This window comes from Letharia columbiana (assembly GCF_014066305.1).
Source record: "Letharia columbiana isolate WasteWater2 chromosome Unknown Sc0000044_s0, whole genome shotgun sequence".
Lineage (NCBI taxonomy): Eukaryota > Fungi > Ascomycota > Lecanoromycetes > Lecanorales > Parmeliaceae > Letharia > Letharia columbiana.
In genome coordinates this window covers 158,117-175,861 of record NW_023501088.1, presented here as the reverse complement: position 1 = coordinate 175,861, position 17,745 = coordinate 158,117, and the positions used below count along the sequence as shown (strand labels likewise).

The following is a 17,745-nucleotide window of genomic DNA, read 5'->3' as shown; positions in this document are numbered from 1 at the left end:
ACGCCATAATTCAGGGTTTCCCCTGCCAAGGAATTCTGCAATACTAATAAATGGTACGAGTACCGACAAAGTAGAGGCACAGCTTTGTGCCGCATGGTATTTTGCACCCTCTTCAGCTTTTATTCCTCCTTGTACATAAAAATGTATATCACTCGAGTGTCGTAATATGATTCCTGACCAAAGCATTCCCAGACCTTTTTGATTTTCCCCCACAGAAGCAGCAGCATGATTCGAATCTAAGATGTTCTCCTCACATCAAAATAACGACTTTTGGGATCGGCCCATCGTCTTCAGCCCCAAGCGCATCGTGCGAGTCCTCACTCTCTGCGTGCTTGTCACCCTTTCTTTATTCACTGTGCTGTGGATCGCCCCGGGCAGGCGGCCTTCAAGAACCTTAGCGCCTTTGCAGGACAAGGCTGCTGATTCGACTTCTCACAGCTCGAGCCAGGATAACAGTCTTAAAGAATTACAATATCCTTCTACCGAGAGTACGAATCTGAAAGAACCATCATATTCCTCCAGCAAGAGTTCGGACCTAGAGGAATACCCCCACTCCAGGGAAAGCTCAGACCTGAAGGAAGCGTCTTACCCTGAGGAAAAATCCGTCTCGAAGGAAAAGACCAAGTCTTCACACAACTTAGCGTCTCTTGCAGACAGCGGGACACAAGCAACATTCACAAAAACGCCATATCCCCCCCTCCCTCCTGGTGATGACGAAGAATACATATCCATATGTATCGCTGTGAAGAACCAGCACGTGGACCTTCTCGAATGGTTCCCCCACTATTACTATCATCATGGCATTCGACGTTTCTATGTCATGGATGATGGAAGCCAACCACCAATTTCTATACTCCCCGATTACGGTATCCCTCGCTCAGCTATTACCTTTGTCTATATACCTCGCACCCCAATCGAAGAACGGCCCGAGCCGATGCATCACCATATTTACGGCGACATGTGCATCAAAGACTATGGCAAGCGCCACACATGGATGGGTTTTCTAGACGCTGACGAGTTCCTGGAGATGCGGAACGGCCAAACGCTAATGCAATGGCTACATGATTGGGAGCACAATGATACTGTCGGTGCCGTGGCTGCTCAATGGCTCACCCACAACTCGGCAGGATTACTTACCCGTCCTGAAGGCGGTGCCCGCAAGAATTTTGACAAGTGTGTCGTCAACGATCCCAATGGCGAAAACAAGCATGTTAAGATGTTTGTCCGTACCGAGCTCTTCCAGCAAGTCAACAATGTTCATCACATTGGAACGAAAGATGGGTACATGGAGGTAGGAGAGCATGGCGACCCTACCGGACCATGGAGAAATCCTGTCACCCATGAGAAATGGGCTCTTCACCATTATGGGATTAAGTCGCGGCAAGAATTCATAGAGAAGCAGGACAGAGGTAATGCCAACGCGCTTGCCAAGCCGATACCTCAGTCGTTGTGGGAGGGTGTTGAAGGCATGGATGAAGTTGATTGCAAGGAGCTGACTGATTATTATCCATGATGCCTGGAGTAATCAAGTGGAGGTCTGATCTGTTTTACACAAAGCGTAAATTGTTAAAGGTGTTTGTTAAGGCTTTTTCGACGTGAGGTGCAAAGTCAAATGCTTAAAGTCGTTGACGTTTTAGCGAGCAGTCGCCATACTTTCAAGTATTATTTTACCTAGGTGAGACAGACGTTTTTGACTTTTATGGTACTGGAGTTCATTGACATGAACCATCTGGGAAATCATGAAGCGACGATCTCGTTTCACAGTCACTGTCCCGTTGTATCTCGGATGCTCCCAATTATGCCACGCATTTAGAGTCAAGTGCGTAATACGATAACTTCTTCCGTCACGCTCGTCGCTTGTTTACTCGATATTCAAGAGCTGCGAGTGACTGTTGAGTGCGATTACCCGCAACAGGCCTACACGAGTTCGCTCAGAAGAACTCAATATTATCACTATTGATCCTTCTCGTCTGTCTTTTGTACATCTTGTCAGCAAACGGCCACGGAGCGCGGTTCGAGACCAGCAGGAAGATCTTCATTGTCCCTCTTACCACCCCCACCACCACCATACCAGTCTAATCCCCCAAACCTACACCATTATCACAGTTGATAGACCCACAATTTCTGATGACTTGATCCTCCTGGGCTCCATTCTCAGCAAAAATACGACAACCCTTGACGCAATCACGTCCCCCAATGGCGTCTACAAGTTAAACCTGGGAACAATGGGCCGCCTACGGCTGACGCAAAGTTCGCTGACGGATACCTATCACTTGCCAAAGTGGTTGATTATGAACGACGGCTTCAGTGAGTTTTCATACTCGGTCTGGTTAGAAGAAGACGGCCGCCTCAGCGTGCGGCTTCGGGAGCTTGGCTGGAGGAGTGGAAGATCAGCTGCCTCGTCTCCCAATCCGGCACCGTCTTCCGCGGCGGCCAGTTCTTCTACAAACATACCCTCAAAACAGGCCACGACGACCACTATGTTCTCTGCCCTCGGCCTGACACATAGCTGCCCGCCAACCTCCCTGGAGAGCCACTGGAGCAGGCGCAGGCGCTCGCCTTATTATCCCGCATCCCAGAATCAATCGAGCGATACATCACTACTATGATTGCGCTTTTTCGCAAGGCGATCTCGTTGATGGCGCGACGGACCAAGTCGCTTATGGGTTATGCTCACTTTGCTCAACCTGGTTCTTCATTTTCGAAGTAATCTTGCCAATGGAAATCAGTAGGCTGTGTATCAAGATATCAGTGGTCATCATGTTTTAAGCGCACGGGCTGAGGCAAGGGATTGTTCCTAGCAGCAGAGCTGTTCTCGGGAGTGTCATACTGCCTACTGGCTTGCGAGTCGCGGCGTGCACTGGGAGACGAATTGTAATAAGAGCTCTTGGTTTGAGGGATATTGGTCCGTCTGTGACTATGAACGGCCGTGAGCTGTGTTCAAATCCGGGTGGCTGTGATTGGACGACTAGCTGCTTTGATCCTCGCTGTTTCACGAGAACCTCGCTCAATAGAAGCAAAAGTAACGGACGATGCGGACCAGCCGCCATGAACTCCTACTTGTGCTTCTGGACTGCAGCCCTCGCGGGAAATCCGGAGACATAGAACACGACAAACAGATACATCCTCCACCACTCAAACAAGCATAACATCACCATAAACCGACCAGAATCATTGATTAAGTGCACTCTCACTTCTATGGGTGCAATCTCATGGGGAAACGCTCCTCGGCAGACAATAACGTATATCGAAGTTGACGACCAGGAGAGTAGAATCAAACTGGGTAGAAAAGATGAAGATTTAATATAGACTTAAGCGTTGTTAATTAATTATTAAATTATTTATATACGCTTTTACTTAGATTATAAAGAGTAATTATAAATTACTATATAGATATTATATACTTATAAGAGAAACTTTATCTAATCTTATTAAATTTAAATAAAAATTCTTATCTTTCTTATCTTTACTATATTATAATATATTTTATTATTTTATTTACATTTATATTTATATTTTAGTTTAATAATTTTCTTTATTTATTTCTAGAGAGTTAGTATTATATAGTTATATAAGTAGATTTATAAATTAAATTTATACTTTTTTTTTAAATAGCTATTACGTATATAGTCTTTATTTATTAAATATATAATCTTCTCTTTATATTAGATATATCTTAGAGAAAATATATAATTCGAGTATATTACGTAATTATATTATTAACTCGATATCTATTATAACTTTTAATCGACGCTTAATTAACTTTTCGTTAATGTTAAATTTTCTATAATAGTAAATTATTCGATATTAAAAATGAATAGATGATTATTTAATAATTTCTTTATTATATATTAAGATTTAGACTAGTTCGAGTATCTCGCTTCGCTTTTAATAGTCTATTTATCAACGTCACGTAATTTATTTTTCGATTTTTCGATTTTTCTCGAAATTTTATATATAAGTAAGATATATAGCCCTATAGAGCTGTGGGACTTGAAAAAAATTTGAAAAAATTTTATATATTACCGCTATTTATTAATTCTCTACTAGTAATATATTAATATATTAGTTTATAGCGTAGTATTAAAATAATAATAAATCGATATCTCTTTCGTATTTTATTAATTATTCATTAACTATTTATTAATAATAAATTTAATAGTATTCTCTATAAATAGAAAGTTTTATATAACTCTATTTAATATATATTATATAGAACGTAAAATCTAAATATATTCGATATATAGTTCTTATTATATAAATCGTATTATTATCGCTAGTAGTTTATCTATTTTCTATTAATAGTAAATTTTCATATATAGTAGCTCCCGTAAGTAAGAAATTAATTTTATTAGATTTATTCCTTTAATTAATTAAAGCTTTCGCCTCGCTATAATAATCGACTCTCTATAAAATTAAATTATCTTATTAATATTATTAATCTTTAATTAGATATATAAGTTATAAAAATAGTTTCGTAAACGCTATATAGCTAAAAAGCTTATTCTTAACAATTACGCGATACTAAGAAACTTATTCTTAACATTTTTTAGCTCGAATTTCTAAACTATATCTTTTAAAAACCTCTTTTTAAGCTTTTTAAATAGCGATATTAACGCTATCGATTATTAAGATTTAAGCTAGCTTCTTAATTTACTAAAGATCTTATTAATATTAATTATTAAATCTATAGATTTCTTCTAGCTATAAATCGAACTTATTAATATAAGATTTTTAAGATTATTAATTATACTATTAATTATATTACTAATAATATTCTAAAATTAGAATTAAGGCTAGCGTTAAAATTATTAAAATAAATAAGAATATCTTCGATAGAATCTCTTATCTTCTTATATAATTGATTAATAAATCTATTTATTTTTTATAAAGCTATTAGAGTATTTAGTAATTAAATCTATAGTCTTCGAAATAAATTAAAAATTATATAATATTTTAAAAATAGAAATCTTTTTTCTACGGGAATAACGCTTTACAATTTTTCGACGATTATATTATTAATAACTTCGGTTTTTTAAAAAGTATCGGTTTTTTTATTAGAGTAACTTTTATAGAAGAAGAAATCTATAATAAATTAATTAGTTTAAAACTTTTATTAGATATAGCTTAATAGATAATCTTATAATAGTTATAAGATTTTATTATTAATACTATTAACGTAATAATTCGAAGTCTTAATTTATCGCTAAAATCTCTAGAATCTTTAAAACTTTTAAAAAATAATGATTTTATTATTAGAGTAGAAATTAAAAGTTAATTTAGATAAAATCTCGATAAATTAGAATTTCTTAATTTTAATTACGATAGAAAATTCGTTAATATAAAATTATTACTCGAGTATATTAGTAAGGAAATATATTTTTAGAATATATATTTATTCGTTAAGCGAGTTAAGATCTTTGCTATTACTAAAGAATTACTTATTTAAGAATTTTTTTAAATATATTTATAAGATATCGCTCTCGAATAGTAGATTATAGAATTTTTTAAATATTAAGAAATATCTTATAAAGTATAGTAATCTAAATTTCGATATCTCGAAATAAAGTCGACTATTTATTTTAAGATTTAAGAAATCTTCTAATATTACTATTAATATTATACTATAAAAATAATATACTTTAAAAAATATAAGCTTTTATCGCGAGCCTCGCGAATATATCTAGAAGATTTTAAGATTAATTAAGAATATCGATATAGTTCTTATTAAGAATTAACTCGATATTATTTATAATAACCTCGATCTAAAACTTCGCTGAGATATTAAGAAATTTAGAAATAATATTACTATTAATATATTTTTAATAAGTCTTAATAAGTATAAGTATAAATAATAGATATATATAAGTAGATATAATAAGAGAAGTATTACGCTTATTATATAAATAAGTTAATAATAGATTTAATTTGTCGATAATAGAGGTAATTTTAATTAATTTTAATTTCGATAGTAAGAATCTAAATTTAAGTAGTAATTATCTTATAATTATTAATCTTATTAATCTTATTTATCTTTTTCTTATTAATTTAATAATTTAAATACTTATTAGCTATAATAATATAATTAATTCTTAAATTAGTAATCTTATTAATAAGAGTTATTAGTATCTCGTTAGTCTTTATAAATTATATCTTCTTTAAATTTAAACGCGTTAGATTTAACGCTATTAAATTATTTATAAAATAACGAATTTCTAAAAAGAGAGAATTAAGAAAATTAAGAATTTTAAAGATTATAGTAATAATAAAATAACGGCTATAGTAAATATTATTAGAAAGTCTATTAAGCTTTAATTAATAAGAATAACGAAGATTTATTATCTTAAGAAAATAAGTATAATAAGAGTTAGAAAATATATTATATCGAGTATAAGAAGCTAACTAAGTCAAATTCTTAAAAAAAAAAAAAAATTAAAGTCCTTTAAATTTTTTGATTTTATAAATTATTATATAAAGGCTACGTCGATAATTTATATTTATTATTAATATTTAAAAAGCTTTTTCCTTTAGAAATATATTATTTTATTATTTTAAGAAAGTATAAAAAGATTTCTTAATATATACTTCGAAAGCTTTTAAAATTATTAAAGATTTAGAAATCGCTAAGTAGATTCTACTAGTAAATTAATAGATACTATTAAAATTAAAAAAAGTAATTAAATTCTTAAATAGAGAATTAATCGCTATACTAAGATATACTTTTCGAGAATATTATTATACTATTATTAATCTAAAGTCAATATTAGATTTCTAAGAATTTATATCGAGTTATATAAATTTTAAAGTAGATATTACTCTTATAGATCGAGTTTAATATTAGAAATTCTTTTTAGATATTAAGATTTTAAAGATATTATTCTTTATATATATTAAAGATCTTAGAAGTATTATATATAATATTAACGAGTTTATTATAATAATAATATATATAAAAGAAAATCTACTCGATAACTTTTAAATATTTATAAAGATAATTATAAAAGCTTATATAGTCGATAGTTTAAAGACTAATATACTAATTAATAACGATATTCTTATATTATTAAAAAAAAATTATAAGCGAAAAAATAATTGTTAATATCTATTAAGATTTTACTATTAAGATTAAAGTTATTATTAAAAAAGATCTTAAGATATATTAAATAATTTATATTATAGAAATAGTTATAATATTAGCTTTATTTACGATATTAATATTAATAATATATCGCGATATTCTCTTAAATAATAGAGATTTTTTATTTAAATCTTAATATAAATAGAATCTTAATTAAGATAAAGGTGTATTTACTTATATAGTTAATATATCTCTTTTTTATATATAACTTTATAATATCTTAGATAGATTAATATAGATTACTTAAAGAACTCGCTTTAGTTTTATAATTAAATTTTAAAAAGAAAAATACTTTCTAATAATATCTAAGGCTATATCTTTTATTACTAATAAATAAATATTTAGAAAATCTAAGTAATTATAGAAATATAGAATTATTAAAGAATTATTTAGAATAGTAATCAAAGTTATAATCTATATAACTTTCGAATTATTATCTAAATATAATGTTGAAATTCGAATCACGTAACTCTTAGCGTCTTAGCGGTTACGTAATACGCCTAAGCGTATTTATATCTAATCGCTCTTTTTTTTATAATAACTCTACAGTTAACAACTAAGTATCTTACCTCATATTTTCATAGATTATAAACCCGGGTTTTACTCGATAATTATTATATTATATCTACTATTCGCCTCTATAATTACGACTATCTTTAGGCTATTAGCACCTATCTTATAATATCTAAAATCTATTATATAAAGATAGTAGCAGTAGTAAAGGTATTCTTTTAACCTTCTTAATAAAGGTATTTCCTTCTCTTAAAATAGTCGTAGGTCTAAGCGAGTATAATTTATTAATAATATAAGGGGCTAAAAGTCGCTATCGCCCCTACCCTAAGCGAGTTAAGATATACCGCCTTTAATCGAAATATCGAACTCGCTAAATATATTAAGTATACGATTATATCGCTATACGATCGAGTTATATCACTAAAGCTCTTAAATCTTATTAACTTTCGCTAAGTTAAAACACTTAACTCTATTAAAAGTAAAGCTATTTTATATTAATATTAACTTTAAAACTATATATTAACTATCGAACTAATAGCTATTAATTAAAAGTAATTAAATATTAATATTAATAATCTAATTATAGTTTAGAGTATTCTAGAGCTGATATTACTATCTCTTAATACGCTTATAAGCTTACTAAGATTAAAATAATAAGAATATCTTATTAATATTAGCTTCTAAACCTTTAGAAGCCCCTTAAAAAAAGAGAACTAAGGCCTTATTACTAAATTCTTTTTTATATTTATCTATATTCTATTATTATAATTATAAAGCTAGAATAATCTTCGAAGTCTTATAATAATAGCTAGCGATATAAATATTCTAAATTTAAATTTCTAAATAAATAATATAAGAAGAATACTAATTCCCCTTTAAAAAGAAGATTTATACGCTTATAATAATTATACTCTATATAATCCTACTAGAAATTAACCTTTATTTATAAATTATTCTTATTACTAAGTATCTTTTATTCTAATTATATCGCTTATATCTATCGCAGCTCTATATATAAATACTTTTTATTTCTTATATAAAAACTTGAAGCTTAAAAGCGATAGTTAACTAGTATCGATAAGATCTTCGAGAACTCTAACGATAATTAAAGTATTTATTCTACTTTCGCTACTTTATCGAATAATAATCTTATTAACTTTAAATTTGAAGTTAACGAAGATATACTTAGCTCTATAAGCGATATTAAGCTATTTAGTCTTTATACTAAAAAGTCTATTATATCTACTTTAAAATCACTCTTAGAGTCTTTCTTTAACTCTATAATCTCGTCTAAAATAATAGTTAAATTATCGTTATTATCGCCGTTATCGCTCTCTCTATTAATATTCTATATATCTTTATCTAAATTATCTTTTAATAATAATAGATTTAAATAATTAATTATAACGCTTTACGGCTAATATTCTTAATTAATCTTAATTTAATAAAGATAATTTCTCTCTAATCTCTATCGTTATTCTAAAATTTAATATAGAATATATTAAATAGAGATAAGATATTAAGAGCTAATTAGTACTTAATAATCTTTTACTCTTTATTAAAATTATAAAGCTTAAAATTTATATAGCTATTTTTTAATATTTTAAATATAATAATCGCTAGCTTATTAAGATTAATTACGATAATAAGAATTCTTAGATAATATTAAACGCTATCGTTAAATATTATAAATCTAAAGACTTCGAGCTCTATATAAAGCTAATTCGCTAATTACTTAATATTACTCTTATTTTTAAAAAAGATATTTATTAATATAAAAAGGACTTTTATAAGATTACTATCGAAATCGCTAATCTATATAAATCGCTCGCTTTATTAAAATCTTTTCTAATTTAACTCTTTCTTATAAAAATTAAAAACTCTTTTAATATCTTTATAATTATTTATATCTAGACTTATAAGCTATATAACGATAAGACTATTAAATTTAATAAGATTATTTATACCGCGGTAAATAAAGAGATTTATCTATTATTATTTAAAGATAACGATATTACTATATACGCTATTCGTAATAATAGCGATAAAGATAAAAATAAGTAATTCGCTAGATATTATAAAATCGATAGTTCGAAAATCAATCGCGAAACTTATCTCTTATATAAAGCCGTTAAATATAAATTTAGATATTCTTCCGCTAAATATTAGATTAAGTTCTTTTATCTAAAATTTAAAAAGTTTATATCGAATAAGAAAAAGAAGAAGAAGATTTAAATTATTATAATTAATTTTAATAATATAGAGGAGAGCTCTAGTATTAAGCGTAAGCGTATCGAAGAAGCGCTTTTTAATATCTCTACTCTAAAGAAGAATAAATATCTTAATATTAACTATATCTTTCTAAAAGAACTAAATTTAATTATATACTATATAAATCCTAGTCTTAATGATTTTAATATCCTCGATATAACTAATAATAAGAAAGTTATTAATTTAATAGTCGTTAATTCTAGTCTAAAGTATAACTTAATAACTACTAACTTCGTTAATCTATACTCTTATATAATAATAAACTCTAGCTACTCTTATTATTCCTTCGTTAATTATTCGATATTTATTATCTATAAAAAAATCTACTCTTATCTTATTCGCGATATTAAAGATAATTAAGTTTAACCCCTTAACCGCGATATTATTAATTTAAACTACTTCGTTTAAGATAAGCGTATAAGTATTACTCTACTTAACGTCTTATATATACTCAATATAAATATTAATCTTCTTTTTATCGATAAACTCTTAAACTTCGATATTATAATTATCTTTTATAAGATTAACTACGCTCTAATTAAAGATAATTTAAAACTTATAAGCACTCGTAATTAAGATCTATTCTTTCTTAATCTCTAAAATAATTTAAATAATATCTTAACGATATATAGTATTTCTTTAAATTCGATTTATTAACTCTAATATATTTATATAGATTATTTAAATTAATAAAATTTAAATAAGCTTCTTATAATAACGATAAATATAAATTTTACTAAGAATATCGCGAATAAGTATACTTACGAGTATTATATTATAAAATATTAAAAGACTATTCCTTATATTAGTCTTACTACGCTCGATATATAATTAAGCGAATTTATTTATAGCGATCTTATAGAGTCTCTATCTTCTACTAATTTTAATAGCTATAAATACTTTATAATATTTAAAAATAATTTTATCTTCTACTTTAAAGTCTACTATATCCGCTATAAGAGTAAGACCTTCGTTATATTTTTATAATTTAAAACTCGTCTTAAGTTATATAGCTATAAGATCTCTTATATTCGCCTTAATAATAAGAATAAATATATATTTAAAGTCTTTCTTAACTATCTCGCTCTATTAAATATTAAGTAAAAACTTATTATTTTTAATAATCCTTAGATAAATAGTATAGTTAAGCGTTTTAAGTAAACTTTACTATATAAAATATATCTTATTCTATTAAGCTTTAATCTTAATAAATTCTTTTAATCTAAAATTATTATTATCGCTAATTATTTAACGATATAATCGCTTAATATTAGAATTATTATAATCTCTTTTAAGACCTTCTATTAATAAAAGCTTATTCTTTTTTATTTATATATAATTAATTTTATCACTTACGCGATAAAACGAATTTAGAAAAAATTTATAGATTAAAGTAAAAAGTATATATTACTAAAATATAAGAGGGAGTATATTTTTTAATTATATAATTTTATTAAGAAGATAGTTATTCGCGTTAATAGCGTATACTTTATAAAAAAATAGCCTTTAATTATAAATCTAAAAGAAGAAATTAAGATTTATAAGCTCTTAAATAAACGGTAATATCTAATAATACTAGTATCTACTATAGAGGAGATATTAAATAAGTAGCGTATTACTAATATTTCGAAAGACGTTAAATCTAAAGATGTTATATCTATAATTAAAATAGTTATTAAATCTTTAGCGGCTTTAAGACCTCTAATATCTATAAGATTAAAATTAAATTTTCTTTAATTAGCTAATAAGCTAACGCCTTTTTAAAGACTTATATAAAAGTCTTTAATATAACAAATTTAATTAACTACGCGAGAGCCCTTAACTTAAATACTCTTAATATAGACTACTTAATCTACTCGATTAAATACTATATTTATATCTATATCAATAATTTAATTTACGCTATTTATATAAGAAATTTTCTTAAACTTAAATTTATTATTCTTAGACTTAGATTTAATTATTATTATCGAAGTTATATAAGTTATTCGCGAAGATTATAAATTAAGCGCTATTTAAAGAGTATTATATAATTATTCGAATCTTATAATTTCGAATTTACGAGATCTATCCCCTAATCCTCTTTCGAGAGCCTTTATAATATTCGCTCTATTTACTAACTATATTAATAAGCTAAATATTTTTAAGTCTATTACTTACGAGTAAATTATATCTAATTAATTATTTTAAATAAATTAAAAACTTTCTATAAAGAATAAGTATAAATCTCTTATAAATAATAACACTTAATATCTTATCTAGACGCCTTTCAAAGCTTATATTCTAAGAGATAGATAGATTTATATCTTAAAACGAGATCTCGATAGAGAAATTACTCGCTATAAGATATATTAAATTATTTAAGAATTCGAATAGTAGAAGAGTTATAACTATTATAACACTTTCGCGTTAATAATAAAGTCTATAAGCTATAAGGCGATCTTCGCGCTTATAACCGCTTTAAATTAAGATCTAAAGTAAATAAATATTAAAACTATCTTTCTATATAATAATATAAAGAAAAAGATTTATATACGCTAATTCGATAGCTTTAATAAAGATAATATTAAGATTTATAAGCTAAATAAGATACTTTATAATTTAAAGTAATTTCTTTAAATCTAATATTAATATTTCTCGAAATATATAAAGAAGCTAGATCTTCTTTCTATCGAATCGAATAATAGTATATTTATAAATCTTAAAGAGAATATTATTATAGCGCTCTATATCGACGATATCTTAATTATCAACTCTAGTAAAATCGAAATTTAGCGAATTAAAAAAGAACTTAACGCGAAGTTTTATATATCGAATTTAAAATTATATATTTACTACTTAAATATAACTATTAAAAAAAATCGTTATAGCGATATTCTTCGCCTAAGATAAAAGATCTACGTTACTTAATTCTTAAACTATTTTAATTATTAAAATCTTATTTTAATATTAATATTTCTCGAGATTAATTATAAACTAGCTCTCATCGAAGAGAGCTATATCGCTTTAAGAAAATTATAAAAGAACTATTAATCCGCGGTGGGATCTCTTATATATACTATACTCGATATTTAATCTAATATCGTTTACGCGATATTATTAATAAGTCGTTATTTAGCTAACTCGACTTTAGTATATTAGAATATAATTATTTAAATCTTTCGATATCTAAAAAGTATAGTTTATTACGAACTTATATATAAAGATTTCTTTTAAAAACTTATTGATTATATTAATTCTAATTAAACTAATAATATAACCCGAAGATTTATATCTAGCTATCTTTTTAATATAGAGAATAATATAATTAATTAATTATCTAAGCGTTAAATTATTATAGTATTATTTATTTATAAGATAGAGTATATTAATTAGATATAAGCTATTAAGAAAGCGATTTAACTAAAAAATCTACTTAATTAACTTTTTTATCTTAACGATATAGACTTTAAAGCTATCGTTATTTTTAATAATAATTAAAGCGTAATTATTCTCGTAAAGAATATTTAATTTTATACTCGTATTAAGTATATTAATATTATCTATTATTTTATACGGGAAAAGATTAATAATAGCACTATAGATATATAATATATTTCTATTAATAAATAAATGGCTGATAAACTTACTAAGGCCCTTTATTTAGATAAATTTATTATTTTTTAAAACGCCCTCGAGATAAAAGCTATATTTACTTACCTCTTAAATAATTACTAATCTTACTATTATCTTAGTATAGCCTTATTTAATAGAAAAGCTATTCTACTACATTTATATCTAAATCTAGAGAAGTCGCCTACTATCGCCTACTTTAGAAAAGTTATTTTATTAATCCCCGCACTATAAGTAATCTACTTAAGTTATCTACTAAGCCGCCATATCAGACTTAACACTCTACAAACTCGCTATTTTATATCAAAATAGCTATTTCTTTAACGCTATTATCGCTATCGCTACTAAACTTTTAAGGCTCTTTTAAGAAACCTATATCTATTTATTATTAATATCTTAAATATTATATCTTTAAATTATCGTCGTTAATTACTATTATTAAGAATTAGATATCTAAAATAACCTCTATAAGAATCTTATAGCCGGCGATATACAGCTAGAAGAATTTCTTCTAATTATTTTATTTAGTTATCTTCATATATATTCTCCGGCCTTAAATCGATCGATTTTTAATATATACTAGATGATCTAGAAATAAAATTTCCGAAAAACCGCTTTTTAATAAAAAGTGGAATTTCGGTCGAATTTTGATGGGGGCCTAGTCTGACATAGTCGTTTTTAGATTTCGACTTTTCACTTTACTTATCCTATTTTAGATATCGCGAACTTTAAATCTTATATTTTTTAATTTCATCCGCAAGGGGGAGATAGGAGTAGGGGGGGGTATAAGAGGGGATATGTTTTCACGCTAGCTACCCGACACTAACTCACCTTGGCTACTCGGTTTTAGACCCCGTTAGTATCGAACTTCGTATTTACTAGGTTTCGCTTATAAGAGAATACGTGTGAAGAAGAATATTGAAATTCGGATTACGTAACTCTTGGCGTTTTGGCGGTTACGTGATACGCCTTAGCGTGTTTATATCTAGTCGTTCTTTCCTCTATAGTAACTCCATAGTCAATAACTAAGTGTCTTATCTCATATTTCCACAGATAAGTATCTCGATTTTTCTATTAAGAATCTCATTTCTACGATAGTTGATTCTTTCTACGAGTATATATTTCTTAATAAAATTACTATTTATAGTAGTATTTAGAAAGAGACTTTATAAATTACTATAATAGTTATAGAATTTTCTAAGATTTAAATAGATTAAGATATTATTATTAATATTTTTGGGGAAAGAATAAATACTAATTCTCTTAAAATTAGAAGTTAATTTTAAGTTATTTAGAGTATACTCGCTTAACTAGAAAGATCGCGAAGCTATTAATAAAATATTCGATAAGTTATATAAATAAAAGAAAATAATTAAATTAAATTAGTTTATAAAATATAGTTATTTATATTTTATAATTTAATATAATACTTCTTTTAATAGAAAAGAACGAGTAAAGGCCTATGAATTAAATTCATAATCATTTTTTTTGATCGGGGCTGTCGAGTAAATTTTGGTGAGCGATCTTTGATGAGCGATATCTGAATTCCTTACCTTTAAATATCTATAAGACTAAATTTAGTAATTCTTTTTTTATCTGAAAGCCCACATTATACTCTATAGTTTAAACAAAAAATTCTAAAATTTTAATAGAAAACAAAAAAGTTATTCTAAAATTAAATAATGTGTACCTGTTTTTTTTTGATCAGGGCTGTCCGGCTGTCGAGCGAACTCTGGTGAGCGATATTTGAATTCCTTGCGCTTTAATAATTATAAGACCAAATTTCAAAATTCTTAAAAATTCGGAAAGCGCAGACTGCGCTCTAAAATTGAAAATTTAAAATCTCAAAAAGTTAATAGAAAACAATTTTTTTTTTCTATATGTTAATAATGTACACCTATTTTTTGATGGTTGCGGACGCTAATTTGTTTACCCGCGGTGTCTAACCAAAAAGCGTAGACCTGACGAATTGATGATTGGCTGCACATACAAATTCAAGGTTTTCTAGTTCAGCTCTACCTTATTAACTTATAAATCTACTATAATAATAGTAATTAATTTTCTACTATTATAATAATAATAGTAATATTAGATTATTATATAGTAAGTATTATATAATTACTTATTATATATTATACTTTTAATATACTAATAGTCTTTACTATATTAAAGATTTAGTTAAATCTTTTAATCCTTACTACTTCCGCTATATTTCTTTCTATATTACGAGAATTCTAATTCTTTAATATAAGAATCTCGCTTCTTTCGAATTATTCTATATTACGAGAATCCTAATTCTTTAATATAAGAATCTCGCTTCTTCCGCTATCACCCTTACTACGTTATAAGAATCTCGAGAATTCTAATTCTTTAATACGAGAATCTCGATTTTTTAATATAAGAATCTCGATTCTTTAGGATAAGAAAGCTATTATTAAGCTGACTTCATTATTAATAAGAGATCTTATTAGTATTAGCTATTAGATCTACGAGTTTCTTATAACGATAAATCAAGTTTATTATTACGAGATTTTCGAGTTTATTAAATACTTTATCGATTATATTATTTAGAATTATAATTATTAATTAAAGTAGATATTAGAATTATCGAGGTATTTAAGAATATCGTTAATTAAATTCTTAACTTTCTTATATAGTTAATTTATAAATTAATCTATTTTTTAAAGAGTAGTTAAAGCCTTTAATAATCGAATATACGTCTTTTAAAGTAAGTTTAAATTTATTTAATACTTTAGAAATTATAATCTATTCTTTATAAATTCTATATCTTATATCTTACTAGTAGATATATCTTTAAATTTATCTAGTATAAGCTTAAATTCTATTAAAGATATTAATTAAACTATTAGAGTAACTTTAATAGAGAAGATAATTTATAAAGATTTAATCGATTTAATTATAGTAGAAGATTAATTATAATAGAATACTAGTTTCTTATAATTATAATAAATAGCGTTATAAGAATTACTACGTAGTATTTTTAGCTAGTTAGATTTATAAGAATTATCTAATAAGCTAAGATCTCTTAAAGCTATTATAATAAAGAATATTTTTAATTATATACGTTAAAATTCTAATAATCTTAGTTTTTTTAATTTTAATTATAATAATAAATTTATTAGTATTAGATTATTAATTAAGTATATTAATAAGAAAATAAATTTTTAAGATATATATCTATTTATAAAATAAGTTAAGGATCTCGCTATTATTAAGAATATTAATCTAGTAAAAGAAAACTTATAAATAAGCTTACGTGAAACGACGTTAAAATAATAAATAATAGAAATTTCTACTATTAAGAAATATATTATTAAGTTTAATAATAGTATTAAGAAATAAGCTATTTTATTAATTATTAGATTTAAAAAGCTTATTATAATAGCGATTAACGCTATATTTTATAAGCGTTATATTATATATAATATAATTTCTTATTATAAACTATATAAATATATTTAGAAGATTTTAAAATTAGTTAAAGACGTAGATATAATACTCGTTAAGAATTAATTTAATATTATTTATAATAATATTAATCTCGAACTTCGATATAATATTAAGAAATCTAAGGATATTATAACTATAAATTTATTTCTTATAATTCTTAATAATTATAAGTATAAATAATAGGCTTATATTAATAAATATAAAAGAAATCTAGATTTAGAAAGTATAGCTTCTAAATCTTTTTTTTAGATAAATTAATAATTTTATTTTTATAAAAGTAGGTTTATAAAGTAATATAGTTAATATAATAATTTATTTAATTATAGAGATTAATCGAGCTTTATTTAATTAAATCTTCGATTTAATTATTAAATAGAGTATTAATCTTTATATCGATTTAAACTATAGCTTCGATATTCTTTTTATTAAAATTTTTAAACTTATTAATTATAGTAATCTCGCTATTTAAGTTATCTAAATAGATTAATATAATTAAATTAGCGTTTAAATAAAAATTAGTTAAGAGTTTCTCTATAATATCTTTAAATTATTAGATTTATAAATAAGTTAGATTTTTAATCTTAAGAATAATAATAGTCTTATTCTTTTTAGCTCGCTTTTAATAGTATAAATAAATATATTTTATTCTATTAGACCTTAATATAATCTAGAAAATCGCTTTTAATTTTAATAATAGAGGGCTTATTAAGTATTTAAAGATATTATAAATAAGAACTTTA

At 25.7% G+C, this 17,745-nt stretch overlaps 1 protein-coding gene across 1 annotated transcript; it reads left to right on the top strand.

The window, feature by feature from the left end:
- Positions 1-241: 241 nt before the first annotated feature.
- HO173_009906 (uncharacterized protein) lies at positions 242-1,513 on the top strand (the record flags this gene model as incomplete). Its single annotated transcript, XM_037311793.1, has 1 exon — positions 242-1,513. One exon carries the CDS (start codon positions 242-244, stop codon positions 1,511-1,513), a length of 1,272 nt encoding a protein of 423 aa, XP_037161255.1.
- Positions 1,514-17,745: the final 16,232 nt, after the last annotated feature.